This window comes from Nipponia nippon, unplaced genomic scaffold, assembly GCF_047370975.1.
Source record: "Nipponia nippon isolate SJK-2023a ecotype South Korea unplaced genomic scaffold, ASM4737097v1 scaffold_2, whole genome shotgun sequence".
NCBI lineage: Eukaryota > Metazoa > Chordata > Aves > Pelecaniformes > Threskiornithidae > Nipponia > Nipponia nippon.
Genome location: NW_028262336.1, coordinates 68,165,641 through 68,193,439, shown reverse-complemented (window position 1 = coordinate 68,193,439; position 27,799 = coordinate 68,165,641). Strand labels below are relative to the sequence as shown.

At 39.0% G+C, this 27,799-nt stretch overlaps 1 protein-coding gene across 1 annotated transcript in view; it reads left to right on the top strand.

The window, feature by feature from the left end:
* MYO16 (myosin XVI) overlaps positions 1 to 27,799 on the top strand; it is a 399,305-nt gene that overhangs the window by 77,498 nt on the left and 294,008 nt on the right. The window contains exon 2 of the mRNA XM_087757041.1: positions 25,357 to 25,620. Within this exon, the coding sequence (XP_087613167.1) occupies positions 25,395 to 25,620 (226 nt within the window). The 5' untranslated portion in view covers positions 25,357 to 25,394. The remainder of the gene's footprint in view (positions 1 to 25,356; positions 25,621 to 27,799) is intronic.

Here is a 27,799-nt window from a genome sequence, read left to right as displayed (position 1 = left end):
TTGATTCTATTTTATCTCTATTTTTAGTAAGCTGGACAAAATCATATACATTAATATTATGTATTTTATCAGTAGGTTTAATACCAGCTCAGTCTTTGTCCCCCAGTCCAAGTACGCTTGTGCCTCTTTGTAGATTTAAACACTGGCGTAGTCTTCTTGAAACCAGTGAGGCTGTGAGTGAAAACATGCCTGTGTTCCCTAATGTTCAGAGAAAGCAGTTTTACAAAGCACTTAGGGCTTGTCCAGGTATACTTTCATAGTTTACATGGTCAGATTTTAAGTGTTGTTTATATCTTTTGGGTTTTTTTTTCAGAATTCCTTTTTCATTGCTGGAGTTCAGTCAGAAGAAAATACCTAACATAACTAATATCCCTTTTCTCGTGAATAAGCAAATTGTACAATTTGCTTTGTAAAATCACTGACAACAAAATATTCCCTCCTTTGGGCTCCTCTCAGAAACCTAAATCTTTCTTTTTGTTCTCACGACTGAAATCTTTGTTTGTGATACGGACATCCACCACCACGAGTACTGCAATTTCTTCTCTGTCTGTTCTTTCTCTACTTTCCAGCCTAGCAAACGATTGCAGTGGAAATCATGTGTCTTTCCAACAAGTGGACGAGATTTCTTCCTCTTCAGTATTCCTATTTTGGCTTCCTTTGACCTCAAGTTTAGCTGCCACTTCTCCTCAAGGTTCATCCTGTTTCTGCACTCGCAGTTATTCCTTGTTCTCATTTCTTTTCATTCTCCATTTCATGCCACTTATTCTGCCTATTGTTTTTATTCTACCATTTCTCGGGGACCTTTCCTCCCTCCTCATTTTTGTGCTGCTTTAATGCTGCCCTTCAACATGTGTCAGAACTTCCTGCTGACAGCAATAGACAATGCTGGTTTCTTTCCATTTAAACTTTCACTTCTTTTGCAAAGCCCACTAATGATAATTACCCATGTAATAAAACTAAATATTTTATATAATTTTTTTTAAAAAGCACATGGGATATTCTAAAATGAAAGGCCTTTTGAGGTAGCCATCTGCCAGGTGTCACCATTTGAAAAGTTGGTGCCTTTCTTTCATTAACCTGCAGGCTGTCATTCATACTTGAGCAGCCAACCACACAGTTTTGACACGGACTCCCAGAGAAGGGGAGAGAGCACTGTGCCCTGCTGCAGGTGAGTACATGCCACCCCACGGACTTGCACAGTCCAAAGATCCAGCTGAAAGGCACAATCCCCAGCTACAGTGTAGCATTGCAGACCCTCCCTTGTCAAACAGCCCCGCGTGTTTCGCTGCTTACATGGACTCGTGCATGTTAGGAGAGAAGAAACTGGAGACATGTTGGCCATATAGACAGCAGCTCTGTTCCCAGTTAGTCTGATGTAAAAATGAAGTCAACAGCTTGCAACATTCAAGAGTGTGTCCTCTACCTTGATACACTCTGTAAGGGACTATAGAATCATAGAATCATAGAATAGTTTGGGTTGGAAGGGACCTTTAAAAGTCATCTGGTCCAAGCCCCCTGCAATGAGTAGGGACATCTTCAACTAGGTCAGGTTGCTCAAAGCCCCATCCAACCTGGCCTTGAACACTTCCAGGGAGGGGGCATCCACAACTTCTCTGGGCAACCTGTTCCAGTGTCTCACCACCCTCATTGTAAAAAATGTCTTCCTTATATTTACTCTAAATCTACCCTCTTTTAGTTTAAAACCATTACCCCTTGTCCCGTCACAGGAGGCCCTACTAAAAAGTTTGTCCCCATCTTTCTTATAAGTATTGAAAGGCCCCAATAGGGCCTCCCCAGAGCCTTCTCTTCTCCAGGCTGAACAACCCCAACTCTCTCAGCCTTTCTTCATAGGAGAGGTGTTTCATCCCTCTAATAATTTTTTTCATGGCCCTCCTCTGGACCCGCTCCAAGAGGTCCATGTCCTTCCTGTGCTGAGGACCCCAGAGCTGGACACAGTACTCCAGGTGGGGTCTCACCAGAGCAAAGTAGAGGGGCAGAATCACCTCCCTCGGCCTGCTGGCCACGCTGCTTTTGATGCAGCCCAGAATATCATTGGCTATCTTGGCTGTGAGCGCACATTGCCAGCTCATGTCCAGCTTTTCATCCACCAGTACCCCCAAGTCCTCCTTGGCAGGGCTGCTCTCAATCCCTTCATCCGCCAGCCTGTATTGATACTGGGAGTTGCCCCGACCCAGGTGCAGGACCTTGCATTTGGCCTTGTTGAATTCTCTCTCATTCCTTGCAGGATGGAGTATGCAGTCTAACTTGTCACATAAATGCTACCAAGTTCCATCATCCTTAGTTTTCACTATGGCAAGTCAATAGATAAACACATATATTACGATCTGAAATGAGACTGGCCCAAATACTTTTTCTCCACATTTTGTTCAAGCCAACATCAGAAATGCTTCCTCTTCCTTTTATCTCTGTCTTCAGAAAGGCATCCTTTGTCCATTAATCCTGTTCGCCAGTGTTTACTGAGAGTCCTTGGTGGACTTACCTAGTGGGTTGGTGGAAACATGATGTTATTAGACATGGCAGCCTGTCTGCCTGACAGTACCACCAGAGATGAACCTGTCAGGAATGTCTCCGCCAAAAAGTATTGCTCAAAGGGCTTTTTGTCACATTACTTGACACTTGCTCATGAACTATGACTAACATTGCCTCTTAAAACACTCTGTATGTTTATTTTATAAGCCATATGGCTCAAACTGGCCTAGTGTTGTATAGGTGTGAAAGTCTGGATAGATTTAATTACTTTGGACTTCTGAGCTTTACAGTAGAAAGTTTCCATGGTAATGTAATTACTGTATTATGGTTTATATAATTTATTGCTATTTCCCCTGGTTATTTCTAGATTTTTTTTTTCTCTTTCTTTTGAAAAATGATGTTTTCAGGAAAAAAAAAAACTAAATAATTAGTTCTGCAAAACTATTATTTTGCATATTATACCTAAAACCAGATTTGAAATATGTGGCTGTTAGGAGCTGAGAGATTTCACCTAAGGGTTTTGCTAATGGATCACTGGAAGCCTGTGAATATATATCTTGTGGGAACTTTGCAGAATAGTTAATAGAATCTGAATTAGTAATCCTCACTAATGAGTTAGTCCCTTTTCCCTTTGTCGTCCTTTTAACGCTTTGTAGCTCTTAAAAATGGTATGTATACAAAATAGTAGGTGAGAACCTTTCAGACAAATAAAGGATTTAAATATGGCTGGGCTATCAGTTTCCCTTTACAAGAGCTCTCACTCAGTGAAGTGATGATTGTGGTAAGCACGACACATGATAAGCAAATGTAAATCTTCTCTGAGTGCAGTTTTCTTAAATTATTATTTGATTTTATAAAAATATTTTACTGTAGTTCTGTAGGTTTCTCGAAGTAGTAACCAAATTCCTAGGTGACTGTTCTTGGAAAAGTAATGCAGGAATTGTGCTCAGAGGATGATGCAGCCTGGGTGTTTAAAATACAATGCAGGTCTGCCTTTTGTGTGCCCTTAATCTGAAACCGGGTAATGCGTCAGTATACATTGACTTGTTGTTCCACGGTCTGATAAATAATTGTATGGACTTGTTTTTAGTGATGTGTTTTCTTAGACATTTTCTCTTACAATCAGTGATTAAAATATCATTAGATAACATGCACATAATCGTGATATAAACCATGCAGAGCTTGCAGTTTCTTTCTTCTGACATTAATATTTCATCTGTGAAAAAGATGCAATGTAATACAAAGAAATGACAAAACAACAACATATCAAGGAATGTACACACAAGCTTTTTTCTTAGCTCAATTTGAATGAACCCATGCATAAACCAGGAGAGTCTGAAGATGGCTGTGAGCTCTGTCCTGATTTTTACCTTACAACATGCTGAAAAATGATCTATGATGCTAAAAGGTGGTTATTTTTGGCAACCTGTATCAATTTCCTATTCACACAGCAACTGGTGGCAACTAAAAATAATCCTGGTTTAGTACCAGTTAAGAATCTGGTCACATTTGGCACACGAACAACATGTACAAATAAAATTTAAGATCCCTTGCTCTGCTATTTCATTCGAGCCCACTCATCAAGCTTAGTTTGCTGCCATTTGAAAGCTATTGAAAAGCCATTAACTGGCAGGACTGTGAGAGCCGCAGTGCAGCAGCACACCTCAGTGCTGGAAGAATGTGGCTGCAAGTGCACACCAATTAAATCTTTCTATTCCTGGGGATGTGGGATTAGGAGCAGCGTCAATCAATTGTGCTACAATAGCACGTGCAGTAGTCATGGTTCAAGATGCACAGAGGTTTATCATAACTCCAGCAGTCGGGTGAGGATGACTTGGAAGCCTCTGCAAGATCCTGGCACAGAAACTACATTAAATAATGTATTCTGAGGTATACTGGTTACCTGAGGAAGGGCTCTAAATAATGCATTTTCTGAGCATGACAGTTGTAGCAGAAGAGAATGCTGAAACCTGTAGCAAGACTACAGCCTGAGATGAAAGAATGTCTCATTACCATTTTATCAAATGCTGTAAGTAACAAAATGGTTATTTTGATTTTAAAACTGTGTTTTTTATTTTCTGAGGTGTGTCTTTTCAATGCATATGCAAAAAGTCGAAGGCAGATGCTGCATGATGTCAACGTGGTAGTCGGGAAGGGGAGTTGTTACTTTGCATGTGAATATGCAGGCAGAGCACAGTGTTTCTTTTTCTCCTCGGTTCAGAGGCAAGTTCATTGTGTGTGTGATAAAGCTCTCATTCTGAAGTTCATACTGATCAGCTTTTAAAACTTTTGTTTAAATTAATCACCGAAGAAAATAATATCCAAAAAGAAGAAACATGTCATTGGTAGCATTATGTTAAAGACGCCTGTAAGGACAACCTCAGACATGGCTCTTGCACTTTACAGGGGTAATACAAATGAGAATATCTTCATAATTATGAGCATATCTCATCATCTATTGTAGATCAAATGCTTGTATCCCCTCTTTATCAGAATATTCAGCTATATGGTATGACAGACTTAAAAAATGATAAGGAACTTTTAACCTTGAATCATGAAAGCTGCCTCCTTAAAGACTGAAATTAGGATCTATGCTAAATGTATTGATTCAATGCAGAGCAAATTCCTAGCAGCGTGGGGTTTTTTTTTTTTTTTTTGGTCTGCCTATCAAGGCTGCTTGTCTTCCTAGCTGCACATTTTTTGAGCTTTTTGGGTTTGCCTTTTAAAACATCCAGGGGCTGAGTGGAAATTGCTGGTTTTACATCAGATAAATGAATTATTGTTTAGATACTTGTTTTGGACAGCCAGTAGTAGTTTGTGAGCCATGGAGATATTTTTTACTGCAGGACTTGGAAAACTTCAGACTTCTAGTGATTATGTCACTGTTTTTACATGACAAATAGCAGATTGCTGTGAAAGGTCTTCTCTCCAGATTGTGGTCTTTGATGGCTTAAGTGTACCAAGGACATTTCTGAAACTATTTTTAAAATACTGTGTTACAGTTAAGAAACGAGTAACGTGGTTCTTTGATGTTTTAACATGAAATTAAGGTGCCCTGGAAGTATTTTAGTAATTCAAGAAAAAATGATTTATGAGGGCTTCCCCTTGTCTAGATTCAATGGGACTTGTGTATGGAACTGCTTTTAATACTGGTGGGAGTTACAAGCCTAAATTCCCTGTTCATGCAGAGAAGCACAGATTAGTTTTACTGCATAGTTTTAAAGGTGCATTCTAAGAATAAGTCTTTGAGCTTGTCATGAGATTTGATAAATGCAAATGAGAAATTTGCAGCATAATAACTATCTTGAAGATGTCAGAAAAGTATTGTTCAGTCTTTATTCACTTTGGAATTACTTTCTTAAAGTGAAACTGTAGCGAATATATATGGGCGCGTGTGTGTTCAATAGCATATTAAATACGTAACTCTACAATGAAACTATAGGTTCCTTAATTGGAAAGAGATGAGGATGACCGTGAGGTTCTCTCATAAAAAGGAAGCGAATGATGACTACTTGGGGTGTTCATTGCATTGGTTAGAGGGCAGGGATGAAAGACTAAAACACAGCAGAGGGAAAGGTGAATGTACAGCATTAGTTCTGGCAATATTATTTGTTTCTTCTTTTCCAAATTTGGAATTTTGCAGTTAGTGATTTCTCACTAAATCAGGGTATTTTACCACACAGCACTTTTCCTTCCAAATAGTGTCCTTTAGAAGACAATGGGTTCTGGCTGCAGCCTGCCAGAAGGGCTTTTTACTGCCTATGCTTCTCCATACAGAATTGGCAAAAATGCTTCCATCTTCACTAGTGATTAGTGAAGGAGAAACACTTCCTCTGTCATCCTCCCTTGAGTGTTACCATTTGACTTAACATGCCAATAGTGTTGCTGATGCTTGTGTTTGGCAGACAGCTGGGATCAAATATGGGCCAGGGCTGTGTGCAGGGTGGCAGCACCAATGATGTTCTGAGATTTGCTGAGAGCAGCTGAACCTCACAGGGTTTGGGATGTGACTCTTCACACCCCGCATTGTTTTGAATCCATTTCACCGATGATTTCCGTATCAGAAGGACATTGAATCAGAGGAAGTGTGTTTGCAGAGCACTGTCTCTTGGTCTACTTTGGGGAGAGGGGAAGTATCTAAAAGATATAAATTAATGGCACTTTAAAGCTAGTATTTTATGAACTGTAGTGCTGTGTCTGGCTTTTGCATGTGTTTGCACTTTGGTTTTTTAGTCTCTGCAGAGATTAAGTGTGGAGATCTGAGCTGAGAATGGCTATAGCTATTCTCCTATGGCGTTAGTATAATTTTACTAATATTCTTTCATTTTTTCGGTGTATTGCTCCCACTAGGAGGCTGTGAAAATGAGTTATACTATCACCATCTTGTCATAGGCTCTTTCAGGTTGGAAAGATCCAACCTTGGGAGGTCTTCAGTCCACCCTCCTGCTCTAAGCAGGGTCAGCTACATGGTCAGACCAGATTGTCTGGGGCCATGCCCAGTGAGGTCTTTCATCCCAGTAATACTCTGGAGTAAGGCCTGCTGCAGCCATCATGTTGTCTTGAGCTGGCACCTGCAGCATTTAAAACACAAGCTGTATGTGTGTCTGCCTGTTTGAGCAGCTCATGTTGTCACTACTAGTGTCCATCTCCTTTTTACAGCCAAGTATCATTGGTGCCGAGAGCTGTCCCTCTGTGCCAGTAGCTTCTCCTTGGCAATCAGCTAGCGTAAGCTATTTAGAAGAGAGAACAGTGGTATGTAGGAGAGTACCACATGTTATCTGCCAGCTGCTGGCTGCCATTTTATCTCGATGATTTGTGTGACAGACTGTACAAATTAATGTAATTTTGCAAATTAGGCAGCACCTTGCTGCTATCTTCTCTCCCTTGTATATCTAGTTATGATATAAATATCATCATTTACATGTTATGGCTGTGGTTTTCCACCTGTGCTCTGGACTTCCTCTGAGGGATCTGCAGAAGTAACTAAGAAAAACAGTGCTTTAGTCAGGAGGCTTGAATTCATTACTCAAGAGTATGATTTCCACTGCAAATGCTGCAGAGGTGCATAAATGCAAACAGAATTAAAACCTTGCTAAGGAGTTATAGTCACACCAGCTGAAAGTCTGAGCCAAGTGAATTTATCCAAATATTAGGATCATCAAATCTGAACATCAGAGTCTACTTCTATTCTTTCTGAATTATCTCTGTTTCAGATTCCTTTATCTCCTTTGTATGAATTATGAAACACTGAATTGTGCTTTGTTACAGACCAATGCTTACAGAAATCTGGGATGGAAATACTGATTAGTTGTTTATTGGTGAATTTAATTCAGGATTTGAAACAAGTTATAAAAGAGATATAATAATTCTCTCCAACATCTAGCCCTTATTACCTTCAGCATCTGAATCCATAGCAAGGATTATCCATGAAGAAAATTAATTAGAGTAGAAGATGCACTGAAAGATTTGGCCTTTAAATTTTGCTATATCCTCTTCAGGTATCTTGTAGTCTGTACTGATGTATTCCTTCTTTTTGCTGCCTCCAGATTATAGTATTTAAAAAATCGATATACTACAGGGGTCTTTCCTTACATCAAGAAAAATTCAGTCTTGACTTTAGCCTGTAATGCCAGAGACCTTAATCATATACTTTGGCTTGAAAGGCCAAAGCCAGCAGTAATGTACTTACAGATGTCATCTTGAGTATTTTTCACGCTAAGTCACAGAGTATTTGCTAACAAAATTACCATCACATTTATGAATGAAAGAAGAGTAAATTCTGTGGATTGTTGTTATGATTTCCATTTTATTTAACTTTACCCCACTTTTACATAGCTTACCATTTCAGTACATTTTCTGTTTCAATTAACCACTAGAACTCTCAACATAGTTGGATGAGCATTTCATCTGTGGTTTTGTCTGTCCCTTTTCACCAGGGTTATGGGACAGACTGCATTAGCACGTTCCAGGATTCTTTGGAGGAGAGAGTCATATTATCCCAAACTCTCATTTAGCACTTTAAATTCAACCTGTGTGGCTTTCCCAAGGGATTCAGCCATTCTCACATCACCCAGAGTCTTCTGAGGCTCCAGGCATGTGCCACAGAGATAGCTCTACCTGAACCTTATGCAGCTTGGAAAGGGGTGAGGGAAGATGTGATATGATACATTAGTTTTAGTTTACAGATGATGGGGACTCGAACTTGATTCTCCCATGGACAAAGAGGTAATACTGTGGGTAAAGCATGTGATACCTTCGTGTCGAATTTCTTACTGTGAGACAGCCTGTGAAGATATCATCTGTGTTTCAATAGAGTAAGTTGCTGTAGCTTAGACTGAATAAGAAGAGAAGAGGAGCCTGAAAAGAAAAATTGGAGACCCCTAGCTGGTCTGCGAGACCTGAACCCTTTGCCTCTATGGCGGCAAGTGATATCTGATGACCCAAGTAACAGTGACACATAGGTACTCTGTCACACTGAACAGTTAGTGATGTGAGAGAACTAGCAGAGTCTCCAAAGTGTTTTCGCCTTCCCATGAACAGGATTTATTCTATTCCAGGGTTGGGCAGGAGGTGGTATTCATTAATATAGCCCATTTTGTGGTGTCCCAGAGAATTCTCATGTCCTCTTGGAAATGTCCTCTGCCACCGATGAGGAGCTCAAGGCTCAAAAAAATAAAAATTATGCAGCTGGTAGGAAGGAGAGCTGTAAATAGAAGCAGCATGTCTGTACCATTCTTATTGAACAGCCATCCCTTCAGTTTAGGTTGATATTTCATGATGGTGTCAACTAACTCTTGTGTCATGGTTTATTTCTGCAATAACACAGATAAGTACAACATGGCTGCAGGGAAAACTTCCTTTTCCTTGTACATGCTTATGACACTGTGACCTATGGCATAAGGTTAAGATTATTACTGAAATTAGATGCCTAGCATGACCAAGAGACCCTGTCTGCAGAAAATGATGCTGGGAGGAAGAGGCAGGAGTCATCTTCCCTGGGAGTCCAGAAAGAGCTACAGGAGCAGCTATGTGTGACAAGCCTCTGCTTGGGAGTTTTTAGATCCTGTAAAGATGCATAAATCAATTCTGGGGGAATAAAGAGATTTTGATGAAAGGTATTTGAGAAGCTTATACTGTAAAATACAGAAAAGAAATGCTAATACAATACGCAGTGTTTCTTATGCCATTTGACAGACTGAATCTGAGTCTGATGTATCAGTGATATACAATGCAGACTTTTTTAAAAAAAAGTTTTGTCAGTATGATAATTCAGATGTCATGAAGAATATCTGAAAAATTAGGTAAAACTGCTTTTTAGTTCTGCAGTCAAGAACAAATGTTTTTTATCTTACAAACCTCAATACAAGTAGAGTCACAGCTAGAACATTTTTACTTCTGTTAAACTCTGTGTCTCTGTCTCTCTCACTGTAATCACAGGATAGGTAAAGGCCAACAGGAAAAAAAGGAAATTATTTACAGCCTATGAATGCTAGTACTTCTGTACCAGTTTATGATACTAGATTGTCATGGTTTAACCTCAGCCAGCAACTAAGCACCACACAACTGCTTCCTCACTCCCTGCCCAGTGGGATGGGGGAGAGAATCAGAAGGGCAAAAGTGAGGAAACTTGTGGGTAGTGATAAAGACAGTTTAACAGGTAAGGCAAAAGCCGTGCACACAAGCAAAGCAAAATAAGGAATTCTTTCACTACTTCCCATCAGCAGGCAGGTGTTCAGCCATCTCCAGGAAAGCAGGGCTCCATCACATGTAACGGTTACTTGGGAAGACAAACGCCATCATGCCAAACATCCCCCCCTTCCTTCTTCTTCCCCCAGATTTATATGCTGAGCATGATGTCATACGGTATGGAACACCCCTTTGGTCAGTTGGGGTCAGCTGTCCCAGCTGTGTCCCCTCCCAACTTCTTGTGCACCCCCAGCCTACTCACTGGTGGGGTGGGGTGAGAAGCAGAAAAGGCCTTGACTCTGTGTAAGCACTGCTCAGCGATAACGAAAACATCCCTGTATCATCAACGCTGTTTCCAGCACAAATCCAAAATGTAGCCCCACACTAGCTACTAAGAAGAAAATTAATTCTATCCCATCCAAAACCAGCACATAGATTTATTTATTTATTTTTATTCTCCAATTCCTGGCTTCATGTGACAACAACAGAAACTCATAGTTATTTTTTTAATTTGAACTAATTTTCTACTTTGCCTAAATATCAAAAAGTTAGAAATCATGACACTGGATGCCAGGAAAGAGGTAAAAAGAACCTTTAATTTAATATCTGTATTTAGACATAGCAAGTGATATTTAGAAAAATATATTTTGGGCTGGCAGTAGCCCGATTATGTTTGCACTTTTGTAATACTGGTCATCTAATAATTTGACAAGTGTGCCTCCAAGTAAATAAAACTTTCCTAACAATAACAACTGCTTAGAATAGCATTTGGAAATTAGATTAAGATGAAGATTTATATTGAATTGGTATTTGGAAAAATACATTTTGAAATGACAGCAAGAGGAACAATGTTAACTTGGACAATTGAAGGCTACAATATATCCAGCTTTGTATTCAACTAAAAATAGGTTCTATTTATAACATTTTTAATGGAATTTACAGTCATCCCAAAAATAATTTTTATGTCATCATTTTGTTTCACACTAAAAAATCTGCCATGAAAGAGAAGCATCAGCATTTTCTGTGGAAAACTTTACTGTGAACTTGTAAGGAAATTATTTTCCTTATAGTGATTCTACCGACAGCAAAGAAATCTAGCCACCCTGAAAATAAGATGAAAGAAGATTGTAAAGGTCAAAGTATCATATTTTCTCACCATACTGGCACAGCATGCATGAAGCTTCAGAATTCTGATATTACATTTTTGAGAAGATTGCTGCAAGAACAGAGAACAGCAAAAAAAAACCCCAAAACCTCTCTGTTTCCACCTGTGAAACTGTAGCAATATAGCCACTTTTTCTCACAAAGTTTGTGAAAATTTTGAGGCTAAGGAACATGTGCACGATTGGTAAGTTGTAAAACCAAAAAGGAAGTATTTGTAGATAATGAAATTAGCACCTGCATCAAGGTTGCCACAGTATAAACATGGTTATTTTAAAGCAAGTAAAATTTTAAGTTGAAGTAATTCTAATTTGTTCTTAAACAAATGGAAATCAATTAAGTCAACAGAAGTTTAGTTTGATTGGGAACAAATAAAGAGTTGTACTAATGCAAATTTTTTACTATATCATAAAGGAGCACCACTGATTTTAAAGATTAAATTTAAAATTAAATTAAATTTAAATTGATTGTTTATTAAAAAGTGTATTTTCCATTCATTTGTTTTCAAGCAACTGCCTTCAGTGCAAACAACAGCAAAATAAGACCTGCTAAAAGAAATCTTCAAGTTCTAGTATTTTGACTACTGGACATACCCTCAGGTAACAGATGACATGGGTCAATCTGTTATAACCTGCAGAAACACAAATGCAAGAAGTATCACCAAATCTATTTTCCTTGCCAGTGCCATTCTTGCACATTGAAAGACAACTGTCCCTGTCAAGTTCCCCCGTGTGTAAGGTGATTCAGAGAGCTGGGATGTAGCCCATTTTAATCTCTTTTTGGCCAGCAAAAATGGGACCTGGCAAGGAGTGTGGAGAGGAGGACACAGTGCAGAAATGGAAGAGCATTTGGTCGTTTATTACTAGGTTTTTACCCAGCTAGAATACAAACGTTCCTGTAGGGTTTCCACTTGGAAATGTGCTTTACTGTTTTTTACTTCATAGCTGATTTTAAAACAGAAAATGTTGTTCTTGGGAAGAAGGAAAGTGTGGAGTCTGGCATCGTTGGCCATAAATCCCATTACGAATGTCTCTCTGTGTGGTATGACTTTTCAGAAGAGATCGAAATGATATTCAGAGCATGTAGACAGGCAATAGATCTGGGCCATACCACCTCAGGCTGGTGGAGTCCTGCTGCGGTCCCATTTGATGCAAATCCTGTTATGAAGTATGGCATATAAAATATACGTGGGACCTTGTAAAGACATCTACAGAAAATAGAGCGATTTATTAAGATTGTACTTTGAAAGTTAATCGATGGCTTTCAAATGGGATCCTTTTACTATACAAGGAATCAAACCTTTCTCCTGTAAAAGTTTTGTAAATGTTGACATCTAAGCTGAGGAGAAGGAAGGAGGGAGACAGGCATGTATAAATTTCCCCTTTTTTCAGTCTTTGTGGAAAGAGTAGTATTGTTGTCTTTAGATAGCTTATTGCAGGAGGCTTTAAGAAAATATGTGAAAACAACGTATCGCTTACTCAGCACTCAGTTTCTGTGAAACAGGAGGAATTTTATATTCAGATTGCAGATGAAATTAATACCTTGCTTTTCAGGTGCTTTGCTTTGGACACAATTATTTGATTTTGTTAGCTAGCAATGTTAGTTACAGAAGTGGTATGTGTAAATCACATAGACAGTTGCGAAAAGTAAAGCTCTTATGGCAATCTAAATTACATACTTAATTCCTCCTAATCACCAATGAATATATAGATTTATTGTGTCTTTGAGAGACACTTTTTCTGTCTTGTGAGCGGTAATGTTGGAGCTGCAATAATAATTTCTGTTTGATTTCTACTTCAGTTTCTTTAATAGCTTTGAAGCATTTTTTATGTTTGTTTAGTTATTTCATCAGTGAAGGAACTTGAAGTTTCAGTTAGACTAGGAGTCCATCCATTGACGCTTTCCTTTTTTTTCAGTTTGTCAGATGAGATGAAGCTGTTCAGTTTATTCTTCTTCCTCTTCTTCTTCCTCTTCTTCAGACAAATGATCAACCCCATTTCCCCATTTTAACTTAACCCAGAAGTGATATTGCTATGCATGTTCACAAGCAAATGTAATAGTGATTCTCTGCACTTTTTTTTTCTTATATGTGCCCACACAGCTGTGCTATAGTATTATGTGATCACGAGTATAATGCTAGATGGTAGATGTGGAAGGTGACCTTAACAGACTATTGTAAACTCTGTTGTCAGGACAGCTGCTCAGCCTGCTTTCATTTTCACTTATCCATGAAGATCCAGCTCAGACTAGCAACTGTCCTTGCTATTCTAACCATAGCCCAGGGTTACCTAGGACATACCCGATAACCATTCCTCCAGTGCAAGGGAGAGAAGTCTTTCAGATGCCAATGGTGTAGCTCTACATACCAGAAATTCTCCTCGGTTACTTCTCCACTTTACTGGAGAGTTGTCTTTACAGAACTTTGCAGGGCCATCTGGAGGTGCCAGAGCTGAGTGAGTGAACTGCCCTGAGTGCCAGAAACATTGGACTGGCATGCCCACGTTGGTGCTTTTGTGTGGCTATCCACCCAGTATACCTAACAAGGAATCTTGTGGTCTTACCTGTTAATCTCATTCATGTGTGTTATTTTTATCTTGGTACTCTGCCTAAATTTACACTATATTAAATTCATTTTATTGTTCCAAATTCCATTCCTTTTCATGCTATATAACCTTTCTTTTTCCCTTTCACCCTTCAAATTTCTGTTAACTTGTCTCTCCTTAGTCAGTGCTTAGCTAAGCTATGCATATTTAATTCTTTTCATCTTTCCTCGTAAATCAGTCCCTCAGGCCCCAGAACCATTTGTGGTAGTTTCTTTTGAACTGCTCCAATTTGACTGTCTAGAATTGAATGCAATATTCCAGATAAGTTGCCTTTTTGCAGAAAGGAGGAGAGCCTGTTTTCAATTCTTTTGCAATTTGAAAACTGAGATGGCAGTCCCTTGATGTACACTGAACAGTGACCAAAGGCCTACATATTAGCTCTGCTGCAGTATTTTTGTTAGCTCCACTGTACTGTAAACTAGTTTTCCATCTGCTTTTACTTGACAGTAATCTCTGTAAATGATTAGATTGCGTGTAGAACCACAGTCCTCTTGGCACAGGATTTCCTTTCGTGTGTGATTGCCAGTCCTTATGTTTAGGTCTATGAACCACTGTTTCCCTTTTGGCTTTTGACTATCTGTAATGTATGATACTGAATATCCTCTTTGTCTTAACCCACATATACCTTTTTCTTTGTGTTTTGGTTTTTTTTTTTTTTACTAAATTTGCTGCATGCAGGCTTTTGCAAATTTTTATTTATGTGCTTTTTGCCTGTGTTGTTTGTTCTGTAATTCTCATATGCTGTATGCCTCTTGATCCCTGGCATATTTGCAGCCTAAATAGTGGTATCTGAGAATGTCTGTGATGAAAGAACTGCCCCACGTTTTGAAACAATCTGATTTTTTGTTTCTTTTCTCAGACATTAATTTACAGTAAAACAGTTGGTTGTTTCTGCCGCTGTTCAACTTTCTCAGTACCTTTGAGGTGTAGCAACTGTAATTTTTGGCTTCCTCTCACTGTGCACCTATGTGTTAATCTACCCTTCAAAGTTGCAGATTTACAAGTATCAGCAACAGTCAGTGTTTTTCGTCATTTATTGTGATCCGAGTGTCTTTGATCTGCATAACAAGCCCTTTATATTATACTGTGATGGCAGGAAGAATTTTCCAGTGCATCTGTTCCAGATGCATGTCCTTCCCTCCTCTCTGTCCTATACCTGAAAGTGTGGACTAGAGATGAATGTATTATTACATCTCCATTTACTGCACTGTAAGGAAATAACTTTTGTCTTCACAGTGTAGTTGCAACTTCATAAGTTTTGCGTTTCAGCCAAATAAAGACAGCCAGGTCTGTGCAAGGACTAAAAGGAGATATTTTTTTCTAGAGGACTTCTCATCTCTTCCTTCTTATCTTTTTTATTGTCATTTGGCAAGCCCACGTCTTCTTTGCTCTCATTGTGCCTTCTGACTTGGAGCTTCCTGAGTTTTACTTGCTGTTGGTGTGATTTATAGCAATTTAGATTATTAAAATATGACCAAATATGCTGATGTTATTTTCTCAAAGTGACAAGCTTTATTAAGTGCTTTATATTAATCTAATAAATATACACTGCTTGCTTCTGGAAATCCCAAATAATGAGTGACATAAATTCATAGTTCCAAAAACGAACAAAAGATTATAAGGGTTAGCTCAAAGAGCCAATCTAGTTTTTCTTCTAACTTGTCTATATATAGATATGTCTTAAAAATGTGTTAGTGCAGTCAGTGTGAATAAGATGACTGTTGCTTTCTGATTCCTTTAAACTCTCTCTTCAGATCCTGACATGGGGACTTAGAATATTTCTTTTAAAAAATTTCAAATTAGCTGCTTTAGGAATAATATTGTTAATCTTTGGGAAACATATAAGCATATTTTGCTTTGATTTTCCTAAGGAAACAAAGTCTGTGTGGTTATGTTGCTTATGCATATCTGTGCATCTTTTATTTTTTATTCCCATCATAATTTCCAAACCTATTACCCAGTTTCAAGAAAATGTTTCAAAAACAGGTTAATCATGACACAATTTATTCAAAAAAGTGAACACTGTTTGGTACTACATTGCCTAGGAATGTTGTACAACTATTTCATTATGGTTCGCAATGATAATGTTGCTTTTCTACCATATGGGTATCAGGGTTAGCTTAATGATCATTGAATCTCTTGTCACAGAAGATACCAAGTAGTCTCAAGTATGTTGCAAGGAAATTTAAGCCTCGTGCAAGTCCTTCTTCCTTGGGTGAAATGCATTGCCATGCAGAATTTCCCTTTGCACCACTTACCTTGCTGCAAGCAGAAGCAAAGTTAAGGTGGCTAGACAGTAGTGATAGAAAAACTTCAAAGGGTCCGTCTACACTTTGTAAAAAAGAGGGAAAGGCATTGGACTTCCGATGGTCTACAGGATTGTTATTTAGCTCGCTGGCTCAGTTTTGAACAGTTCCAACGAGCCTGTTCCAACCTCTCTATGGCAAAGGCTGCAGAGGGTATCTAGAGACCTCTCCCAATAGACAGGGCAGATGAAACTCCTCCAGATTATGTGCTCTATGCCCTGTCCAATCTTCCATCTATTTCAAAAGGCTTTGTAGCCTCAAACACTGTTCCATGCCTACACATACTTTCCTACTACTTACTAGAACGTAACCTTACAAACACCTTCGTTTTTATGTTGTAAAATTCCTTTCTGTTATGTTGCAGTGCATTCTCCACTTTAGACACTGTGAAATTTAGAAGCCACAGAAAAAGATAATTATGTCTTACAGCACAACAGCACAGCATGATAATCACAGGAGAATCAGGACCATGTGCTATGCTGTCTAGATATGTTTCATTTGGTCTGCATGAACCTTCGCCATGTGAACATGAGCCAGTACACAACACTTAACTGGCAAGCCAGAGATTGGTTCCTGCCCTTCTTTTATGTACTAGAATAGAGGTATCCAAAATCAACTTTTTTTTTTTTTTCTCCTTTTTGGTAAGGGGATACTGGATCCCAAGTTTCATGGACCAATTGCTCAAAAGCCTTCCTTAAAGCCCAGAAGAGCAGTAGGTAGTGTTTTGGCCTATTGTCTGGACAGTCATTATTTGGAGATGGTACAATTCAGCCCTGAATCCAGCTTGAAGACAGACTTTCATCTCCTAAAAGCTCAATTATCTGGAATATTATATGAGCAGAGATGAATGGATTAATGTGTTTTGCTCATCTCTGAGAGTACAGTCTTTTCAGTTGGAAACTCCAGTGTTCCAGAGCAGACGATGGCGTTCTAGTTTGTTTTACAAAAGGTTGTGATGTTTGCAGGAGAATGTACTTGAGCTATGCTGTGGTTTATGGGAATCCAGACTGCACCTTTGTCTCATCCTCCAAGGGAGTAGACAGCAATAGAAAGGATATGGAGACAGCAGCTTTACCAAAAGAAACAGTATGAGCTCGAGCAGATTGTGTCTGTTCATTTTGCTTGCATTCGTGTAGTTTCTGGACGTGATCCACAGATGAGGACTACTGCTCTGGGATATACACAGTTCCTCTCAGAGCATTCAGACCTGTGAGTTCCCTGTGCCTCAAGGCAGGCAAAAGGAAATAATAATGATATTTTTTTCTAAGAAATGGGAAGAATCCCTTATGTATATATTTGAAACCTGTGTTTTATTACACTGAAGGCCAATGCATGGGCAGGCAGTTTGGCTGTGTTTATTAAATAGGCTGGCACACAGTTAATGACTTTTACCTAGAACATAAAATATCCATATGTTACAGACTGCTACATGACATAAATCACAAATGACAATGCAGAGCCCTCTGTTATATTTGACTCATTATTATTCAGGCTCTCTTCTATCACTATGAAGTCAATATACCAAACTGGTTGATTCTTTGGTTTAAATATAATAAATTTTTAGAGAATGCCACTGTAACTTCACTGAATTGCTGATAGATAGATAACAGAGTCTATTAGAAAGCCTGTAGAGTTGATTAATAGTGTCTGATAAGTAACTTTTCCTTGGTATCAAGCTGGAAATTGATTGCAGTTCCTGCTTACCAGTCTAGTCACATCGAAAGGCTCTTGAAGAGCAGCATACAGGAGTAGGGTTTTATAAGAGGATGGTTGCTTGAATGTGCTCAGGATTGCTCTTCAGCAAAGACAGAGTTGGATGTTAAGCAGAAAATGAGAAAGCTTTGTATATCATGTCATTTAAGAGCCCTAACTTAGTAATTACACCCAAAAGAAGCTCTGTGGAGCCAAGAACAGGAGAAACACCTCAGCTTCTTTACTGCAATGTAATTTATTCTCAGAAGACTTGGCATTAATTGAAATCTTTACATTCTTTACAAGGTAAATAGTTTACATTTATACTGCTCCCTCATGATTATCTGCTTGTGGGGTGGGGTGGGGAGGGAAACCAAGAAAAAAGAAAAGGAATCAGCCCATCACTACAGTGAGCAGAGCTCTGCTGACCTGATGAAAATGCTTTAGCCATTAAAATCAGGCTGAGTGGTTATGAGCACCGCGCTTCTGTTACAGCTTAATAAACGTAATGGAGAGGCTGTTCAAATGGTAAGTAATTTTCTCTGCACTGAACAAAGGATTTTCAAATCCAAGTATTTTGATACTGACCTTAACATTGCAATTTGAGATGGATTTAAACTAATCTAGCCCCTTCTGTGGGTAAGAAGTATTTCTTTTTGAAACTGGAAGGTCAGTAGATGATACATAATAACTTTTGATTTCTGAAGAGGGCACCTCTAAAAAATGCATTGATCTGTGGTCCAGACACCATAACTTCAATTAGGCTATTGTATTTGTATCACTGATTTCATATGGAATTCAGTTCAGCTGCATAAATACTAACAAATTATTATTTCTAATTTAATATAATAAATTTAAATAATATGCATTGTTGGTAGCAGAGAATCATCATGTATGGTAAAGTCATTATGTATAACAGCAAAGTGCATTACTGAAAGGGGTCAGTGCTCTAGTTTCTGGTCTGATTTCTGTTATCAAACATGGGGTGTAAATTAATGCAGCTTTTTGAACTGGATGAAGCCGCACTGATATACACCATCCGTGTATCTGGGTTTGTAAGTGCCAAAGTATTTGCTGCTCACTGCATGCTTTTCCCACATATCTTCGTTAATACTGTGAATATGTTTAGCTAGCTAGCTTTAAAAGTGTCATGCAATAGTACAGTATTTATAAAAAATTGGGTTTTTTTGTTATTTAATGAATGCTAATCTATTTAACAGTTCACTGAAGTTGCTGAAATTTTCAAATATTTTATCTTTCTGAAAGTCAGGAAAATTTCAGGTATCTAAATTAGAATGTAGGTGTGTAAGTGCAGTTATGAAGAGGGACTGATACCATATCTTTAGCACGAACAGACCAAGATTGGAGTTGAAGTCTCAGAGGACCCAAGCTAAGCACAGTGTATGTTTCAGAGGGTTTTTTACCCTTTTTCCTTTAATGAGATCAAGATGCTTAAAGAATATTGTTTAGGTAGCAGTCTCAAGTAGATACATTGTCAGAATCTCAGATTGCCATTTTTCCAGGTAATTTAAACCTTCTACATTTTGTTTCTATACTGTAAAGACCATAGTCCTCCAAACACCCAGAAGCTTAATTATTCATTGTTTAAAATATCACCAAAATCAGTATGAATGTTTACATAAATAAGGTAAGCATGTGCCTTAGTATTTGCAAATTTGTAGTTTTAAGCATTATGCACCATAATACTGTGTCACCTTATTTGAGATGCTTGCTGCATTAATCAATGTCAGCAGTTTGGTTGTGTGTGCGCCCTTAATGAAGAGACAAGTTTCTTAACTTGCCACACTTTGCAAAACATACTATTCCCAGGGTCCAGGAGTACTTGCTTCTCTGAATCACAGCCGCAAATATTTATATCACATGAAAAGTCAAAATACAATACATATGAGCACAGTGGCAAACCTATTTGTAGTGCCTGTGTGAACATGTATGTAGGCATTCAGCTTCACATTCTGGAAATGCCTCCTGACATGTGATCCAGATTAGGAAGATAATCATGCCCAGGCAATATGAGTTACCATCTGAGGTGCAGTTTTTTAGGATGACTAGACTCCCAATTTAAATGCCAGAGCAAGTGACTAAAGTTAAGTGACATAAAGCCATTAGAAACAGAAATATGAAGGAAAGCTGTATCAATATGGTTTCTGAAAAGAGGTATGGCAAAAATGTTCCTACATACCGTAAAGTTACTTGGGCTCAAATAACCTGCAGGAGATGGAAGAAAATGCCTGTATCAATCACATTCTTCCTCTCTGTTTATATCCCATCACCCTTCCCAAGCTCTTCATGTTGTTCAGGAGCTGGTGCTTGTAGTGCCACAAAATATTCCTTCTCTCACCTTCACAGTGAGAACCAGTGACAATTCAAAGCAAGCAATTCCTCTTTACTCAGAAATCTCTTGTTCATACAGGCAGGATCAAGCTTGTAATTTGTGTTGTAATGCAATTGGCACTCTCTCCAATTGTAAGTAAATTGCTACAATTTTATGAACAGGTTGTTTTGTAGCAATGATTCTTTTTCTAGTGGTTCAGGGTGGACCCAGTCAGTGAAGCAGCTCTACACTAGCAAGCATCCTTGAAACATTTTTTTTTTTCCTGTTAGTTACAGTGGTAGTGACTTCCTTTGCTAGTGTGCTAGTTAATAACCAATGTGATATAATAAAAGGATCTCTGGTTTTGATATTTCAGTGTTTCATAAAGGTTTTTATATTGTGTGCTTATACAGAAGATGCAGACCTTAAAATCAGATACATACTGACAAACATGTTTATTCTAGTCATTTTGGTCCAGGGCATCTCATTAAATAAATAATACCCTGGCAAGCTTTTTCAGTGTTTTGATGGAGACACTGCTAATGAGTTATCCAGTACAACATACCATGACAGTCACACTGATCTTATCGAATCACGGTACATAAGTGTAATTTGTCGTACACTGAGGCAAGAACCACATGAAATAATCTTCAAATATCTTATGCAATGACATATAAACTCTTATGCAAATTGATTCAGAAGGTAACCTTTCTCCCTACCCACAAACCTTTCCTCTTGTTACCACACTGTCTCCTGACTAGCATATTCAAAACCAGCTCTGGTTGAGATCATGTTTTCCATATATCTTCTGCTCTTTGAATGGGTCTCATACAAGGTTCTTGTACAAGTTCAGTGTGATGGTTTGTGCCGTTTTTCTCATATACAGAAGAGAAAAGGATGGACAGATCTGCTGCACATATTACCCTTTAGGGGGCTCTAATAGCTTCTCTTTTGAGCCTGGCTGTAGCTGAGTTGTCAGTCTCTAAACAGTAGCAGTTTACATCCGCCTAATAAAGTTGTGGATTTTAGCAGCTATTTTTTCCTGGAGGTTTTCTTTACAGCTGAAGCTGTTGCTGCTGTTGGCAATGCTAAATTAGGACAGAGTGGTTGGCATACTTTAAATGGTAGAGCTTAATCCTGAGGATTGGGCCAAGAGAAACTTTGGGCAGTTCAACAAGGGAAGTGCATATTTTCATCCCTTAGACAGCCTAACCCTATGCATTGGTACAGGCTAGGAACTGACTGACTTGAGCTGCAGCCCTGCTGAAAAGCATGCAGGGGTTACAGCAGACACAAAGAGGAATGGGAGTCAGCCCTGCACACTGGTTGTAAATAAGGCAAACCACATAGTGAGCTATATTAGGGGGAGTATGGCCAGAAGACTGAGGGAAGTCATTGTCCGCTTCTACTTGGGGCTGGTGAAGCTGCACCTGCAAGTATGTGCATAGTCTTGGTCCCCCCAGTGTAAGATGGACATTGAGGAAGTGGAGTGAGGGCAGCCGAAGACTACCAGGATAATTACAGAAATGACAAAGCTGAAGTCTTCTCAGTAGTTACAGTAGTAAGAAGGGGTAATGGCCACCAAAAAAAAATCAAGGCATTTTTGATAGAAGGCCATGCAGCACTGGAATGGGTTACCCAGAGAACTTGGAGAATGCATTGATGGAGGTTTTCAAGACTCTGCTAGACAAGACACGGTTACCTGATCCGGTGTTGGTGATTAACACCCTGCTTAAAGTAGCACTAAGCCATCCCCAGAATTTTCTCCTGAAGCATGTCTATAACCCTCCTGGGTTTGAGTCCAGCTCTCTTGTGATAGCCAGGAAGCTCTGCCTCTTGTGCCATCAGCAGTTCCCCATGCTCACTACGCCACTACAATCAGAGCAGAGATCTGTCTGGTTCTAAAACTGGGACTGAACGTTGCATGCCTTAAAGATGAGCATCTGAAAGATTAATTCAGAGCATTTGCCTTCTCTGCATCTTTACTATGTTGTTTAATCCAGGCTTAACCTAACAAGGCTGCTGACCTGCAGCTATTATATCCACAGTCAGATACTGATCTCATCTGATCAGGTTCCAGATGTGTTGAGAGAAAAAAATCCCATCTGCAACTCATTACTTCTCAGCTGACACCAATGCCCAAGTGGATTAAGAGTCCTCTTCTCGATCTGCCTGAATTGTTTGACTCTAGCCACACACTGGAACCACTATGTGAGGCCAGTTCTAGCAGCCAAGCACTGTTCTTCATAGAACAAATAGGCGGGCGCTCATGCCAGCTGAAAGTCATCCCAGTGGAGAGGCAGAGGACACTAAGACAGCCACATCCTTCCTGAAACTGGAATCTGGCTGTATGAGCTCATCTTTGCTGTGCTCTATTTGACCAAGACATTAAGCTAATTTGTTTGATTTCTCACCCTGGAGGAGCAGAACACTGTGACAGCAAAGACATCCTACGGCTCGCACCAGCCTCAGTTGTGATATGTTGCAGCAAACACTACCAGTTCCTCCAAGAGCAGGGGCTGCACATGAGCTAAGCTGAGGAAAAGCAACGATACAGTTAAAGTCTGTTGTCAGCAAACAACACTGATTTACAGCTAAGACTAGAACAGCAGCAACAATTCTCACCCTCAGTTGAGTTTTCCAGATAATAGACAGCAACTTCAGCTGTAGCCTGTCAGAGCTCAAGTGCATGGCTGCTCCTTCTTCCCTTCATAAAAGAGAAGGAAGGAACAGAGCAGAGGTAAAACTCTTGTACATCGGGACTCTTAGCTGCATTGTCAAACAAGGTTTAACACACCAAGCTGGTTTTCCCTCTGAGGCTGCGAGCCTGGCTGGCAGGCACTAGACCCAGATTTAGGAGTGTTAGGGAATAAGCTTAGAGTCTTACAAGCCAAAAATACTGTACTGGCTTAGGGCATGGGCATGGAAATATTTTATACAAAGCAGAACTATTCTAATAGGGAAGATTTGAAGTTTGCTCATTCCCCAGTCCGATCATGACAGAAGGGGGCTGCAGTCGCAAACTGCCTCGGGCTGAGGATGGTCTGAGTGCAGATCTCCTGTTTGATTGAATGCTCTGAACACTGGGACTGAAGCAGGAATAAAGTTACGTCTTCTGCAGCTTTATGGAGCTACCCTTTCATTTCCTTGTCTTTTCCGACGTGTGCTCAGAAATGAAACATATCATTTAAGGTCAAATGGAAAATTTTGTTTTATATAGAAGGAGCTGTTGGCTTTTGACATGCAAAAAGAAAGGGTTTGTGTTTTGGCTTAATGCAAGCCAATACTTGTTTCCAATTTCTTAGTTTGACAACTCATTTTCTTTTAACTAGAGGGGCATGCTAAGAAAAGAACAGAAATTATAGAGAGGGAAAGGGTAGCCTATGTTACTGTAAGCTGACTGCACTTGACCTGCAGTATTTTATTCTGTGTCAGTTTGTGTCATGGAGTTTCTCAACAAGATGCACTGAGCACTTTTTGCATAAATGTGTGCTCCTCAATTTTGGGAAGTCTAGTTTGAGACCTTGGGTTCTGATTCATCGTGAGTACATATAACAGAGTATGTAATAAAGTACAATATATAAAGAATGGAGATAAGAACGCCCGTTTGTTCCTCTTTTTTTAATGAAAATAAATCAATATTTGTGAAGCATTTATGTGCTATGATGATGTGAGCTTTACAAAAGCCTGTAAGGAAAAATATTAATTATGCCTTCAGAGTGGGATTTGAATGGCATTCAGTAGGTAAGACACATGTCAAGCAACAAGGAGAAAACAAAGTGGTCATTTAGTCAGCACTACTCAGCTAGTGCCCTGAATGAGGTAGGGGTATTTTGATGACGTAATTACAGATTTAGCAAAATGGGTAGACAAAAGCAGGCCTAATTAAATTTGCACAGTAACGCTTAATTTTGATATTTCTTAACTGCCCAAGGTGACTTGAGTCTATATCCCCTTCAAGAGCTCCTCCGTCAAACTAAGGAGAGACAACCTCTCTCATCTAGGCTGCTGTCAGTCCTTAGAAATTACAAATTTGGGCATCTAGCTCCCATATGAAGAAAATTTAAGTACGTATATAAAGTACAATGTGAGAAGCAGAAGTGATTGGGTAACCAGCCCACCACGGTAGGTTAGTGGGTACATTGTTGATGTGGAAGATGTGGATTCACATCCAAGAACTCGGGCAGTAAAATTATCTGACAATCCACTAGACTCCTTTTGTAACAAAACTGTCCCCTGAAAAGCAACTAGCAGCAAGTAGTCTCTTACGGTCTTCACTCTCAGTGGAAAAGAGAACGTACTGCAAAAGAATGTCACTGTTATTGCAATGTCAGTAAAAATACCAGATTTAACAGTAACGACAAAAGAGGAATCTGACTTACAGGTAATGCTATGAATATTAGGATTTACTGAATCAAAGACACACTTGTGGTCGGTTTCCACACAAAGATTTCAGTATCTGACAGTTTCATTAGAAGATTCCATTTGGATGGCTCTGTGCAATGCAAAAAAAAAAAAAAAAAGTCATGCACATAGTCAGGAATCTGAAATGACTTTGATGTTTTTCATAGATAGTTGCCTGAGTACCCACTGCATGCTAATGAACTCATTATAATTATGATATGATGATTTTTCTCCTCACTGAATAACAGGAATTTGCTAACCTGAAGCAAGATGAAAATGAGTAAAAAGGAAGCACGGGCATCAGGCTGGCATTTCTCTGCATAATAGTCTCTTGTTTGTAAGCAGATGTGAGCCACTTGAGTTATATTGAATTATTTAGATATTTTTCCTATCTCACATTTGAACTTTTAGACCTCTTTCTATTCATATTTGTTTACATGAACTGAGTTAGCTTTTAAAAAATGCATCAGTGATTTAATGGAATTAGTTACGTGTTGTTTCCAAAAAGTAGATGATAATGATAAACACTCTCTATAGTCAGCATTGGTCGAGTAGGAGGAGCTCACATGATAGACTTACACATGGTTAGAAAGGACAACAAGAAAATCGGTGGAGGTTTCATGGCACATTTGAAAACACACTGTTGCATGATCTAAATGTGTCTTTCTTTAATTTCTTACAGGCTGTTTCCAGCTATGTAATGTTTTTCGGTCCCATGAGATGGAAATTGAGCAGTGCTTGCTGGAGTCCCTCCCTCTCGGCCAGCGGCAGCGGCTGGTGAAGCGAATGCGCTGTGATCAAATAAAGGCATATTATGAACGAGAAAAAGCTTTCCAGAAACGGGAGGGCTACGCGAAAAAACTGAAACATGGAAAGAATCATCGAGTTCGTTTTAATCTTGCTGATATGATACAGGATGCAATCATACGTCATGATGATAAAGAAGGTACTTAGTAATGTTGAACTACTTTTTTCTTTTTGTATAGCTAAAAGTTTCAGAGGAAAAGCTTGCCTGTTCTGCTTACCTATCTTTATTAAAAATACAGTTTTATATGATAGCAATCATAAAGTGACTGTCAGAATAGAATATACAGGCATGTATTGCGTACAACGTATTACAGCTTGTTACTGAAATGAATAAGGCAAACTTCAGAAACTTAATGAATTTAGTCTAAGGTTAATATATGTATAAACTAATATATTTCAAAGCCATTAAGGACTACGATCATCATTACGTGTGGCCTCTTATATACCTACATGATCCACAGAATTTAACACTTGTTACTTTGAAAATTAGTTTCTCAATTTTAGCCAAAATCTGGAGTAATGAATGCTGCTATTAGTGACACTGGCCTAGCTAGAGCAATGAGATGGTGCTGGCCCATAGTCACACCAGATAGTGGGTCATCTTTCTGGTTGTGAAATGATGTTTATGTCCTTTTGAAATATGTAACCACATTTTAGGGGTTCTGTTTTTAATTTACTGGCATTGTTTGAATCCCTGGTGCAGCTGATAGTAATCTGAGGAATTTTGTAATTTACTCCTCCAAAGGGAACCAAACCTTGCAGTAAGGATCTCTCAAGTTTTAGAAGTCCTCAGGAATCCCCATACTGTTGTGTGGGAGGGATATAAGAAAAGAACTGATGCAATGCTTTTAGCAGCCCCTTTGCAAACAGATTTTATGGCAGCTCTTTATAATAACATTAGCGCAAAACTACCTGAATAAGGGAGGCTCTGAAATAGAGTCACATCACGCAAATGAACTGGCAAATGTCTCCTAATTTTTATCAGTTTGATTACGTATGGTTTTTTACTTACTCCTGAATCTTAATTTTAATGGACGTTTGCTTTAACTATCATTGCTTGTCACTGAGAAATAGTCCTACACATTTAGATCTATACAGGAAATGAATCAAAGAGCTCTTGTCTTCAAGTCAGTGCCCAGGGCATCATTTATAACTAAGTTAAAAATAAAATTCAAAACCTTTCTTTCCACTCTCCTAGTGTGTAAAAGTACAGGGATTATACGTGAAGATCTTCTTCCTCCATGTTCCCATAGCTCCCAACTTTCTCTAAAAACCAAGCAGAATACTAGATATGACTTTTAATGTTCTGTAAAAGTCAGATACTTGAGGCTATTTTTGACATTTATGCTGAAGAAATGTAGCTTGCTCATTGGAGTGGTGATGGGGCATTAACAGTCTTTTGTGTTACCCATGCTTGTCCTTGAGCTGCACCCAAATCAGAACAGAAAGTTCAGCAACTGCTGAGACTGAATAGCATGAGCGTAAAGGGAAGATACCTCAGGCAGAGGAAAGTAAGGTGGAGGATGGTGTCCTGCACTTGAAACAGATAAAATATTTCCCTGGAAGCAAGGAAGCTCAAATAGCCCTCAGAGAACCCCAGCAGGACTAACAACACTACCCTGAATTTAAAGCCTTTGGTCTTTTCATAGGACTATGAAAAGGCGTGATTGTTGTCTTTAAGCAGCTTGGGGACCTGCAGGCGCCTGTCTGTGATTTTAGCCAAATGTTCCCAGAGCCTGCTCGCTTTGAGCTGAATAATGCTGTACTAAGAAATGTTATCATGCGAGCCAATAAAAACAAAAATTAAAAAAAAAAAAGTGAAACTCATAAATATAAAAGCTGCTCTCCTACTATTGTTGCTGAGTGGAACATCCAACCGTGACTCTTTAGTGAATATACCTACATATAGGATTTCAGTTCAAATTAGACGTATGCTTTTGTAGTAAATATCATATCCATTTACTGTGTTTCATCTTGCTTTATGGAGCATGCAAACTAGATTCCTTTCAGACAAAACTGAACTGGAAGATGTGCTCTGGAAGCACACCTAGCACCTCCAAACAGTAATGGGTTTTCAGTCCATAAGGCCAGGCTAGACATAGGTTGAAGTAATCCCAGTGAAACAGGTATAGCTGGGGAAGTTGGGCTTTTGGCAACACCTGTTTCTCCTGTCTAGTTATTCATATTTCAGTCATTCATTCAACATTCATCATTCATATTACACATGACTAATTACTAATGGGTATATATAGCCAGTAAGCTAATTGTGATGGATCCTGAGTATCCTCCACCTCACTGCAGTTTCACATCAACTTTAT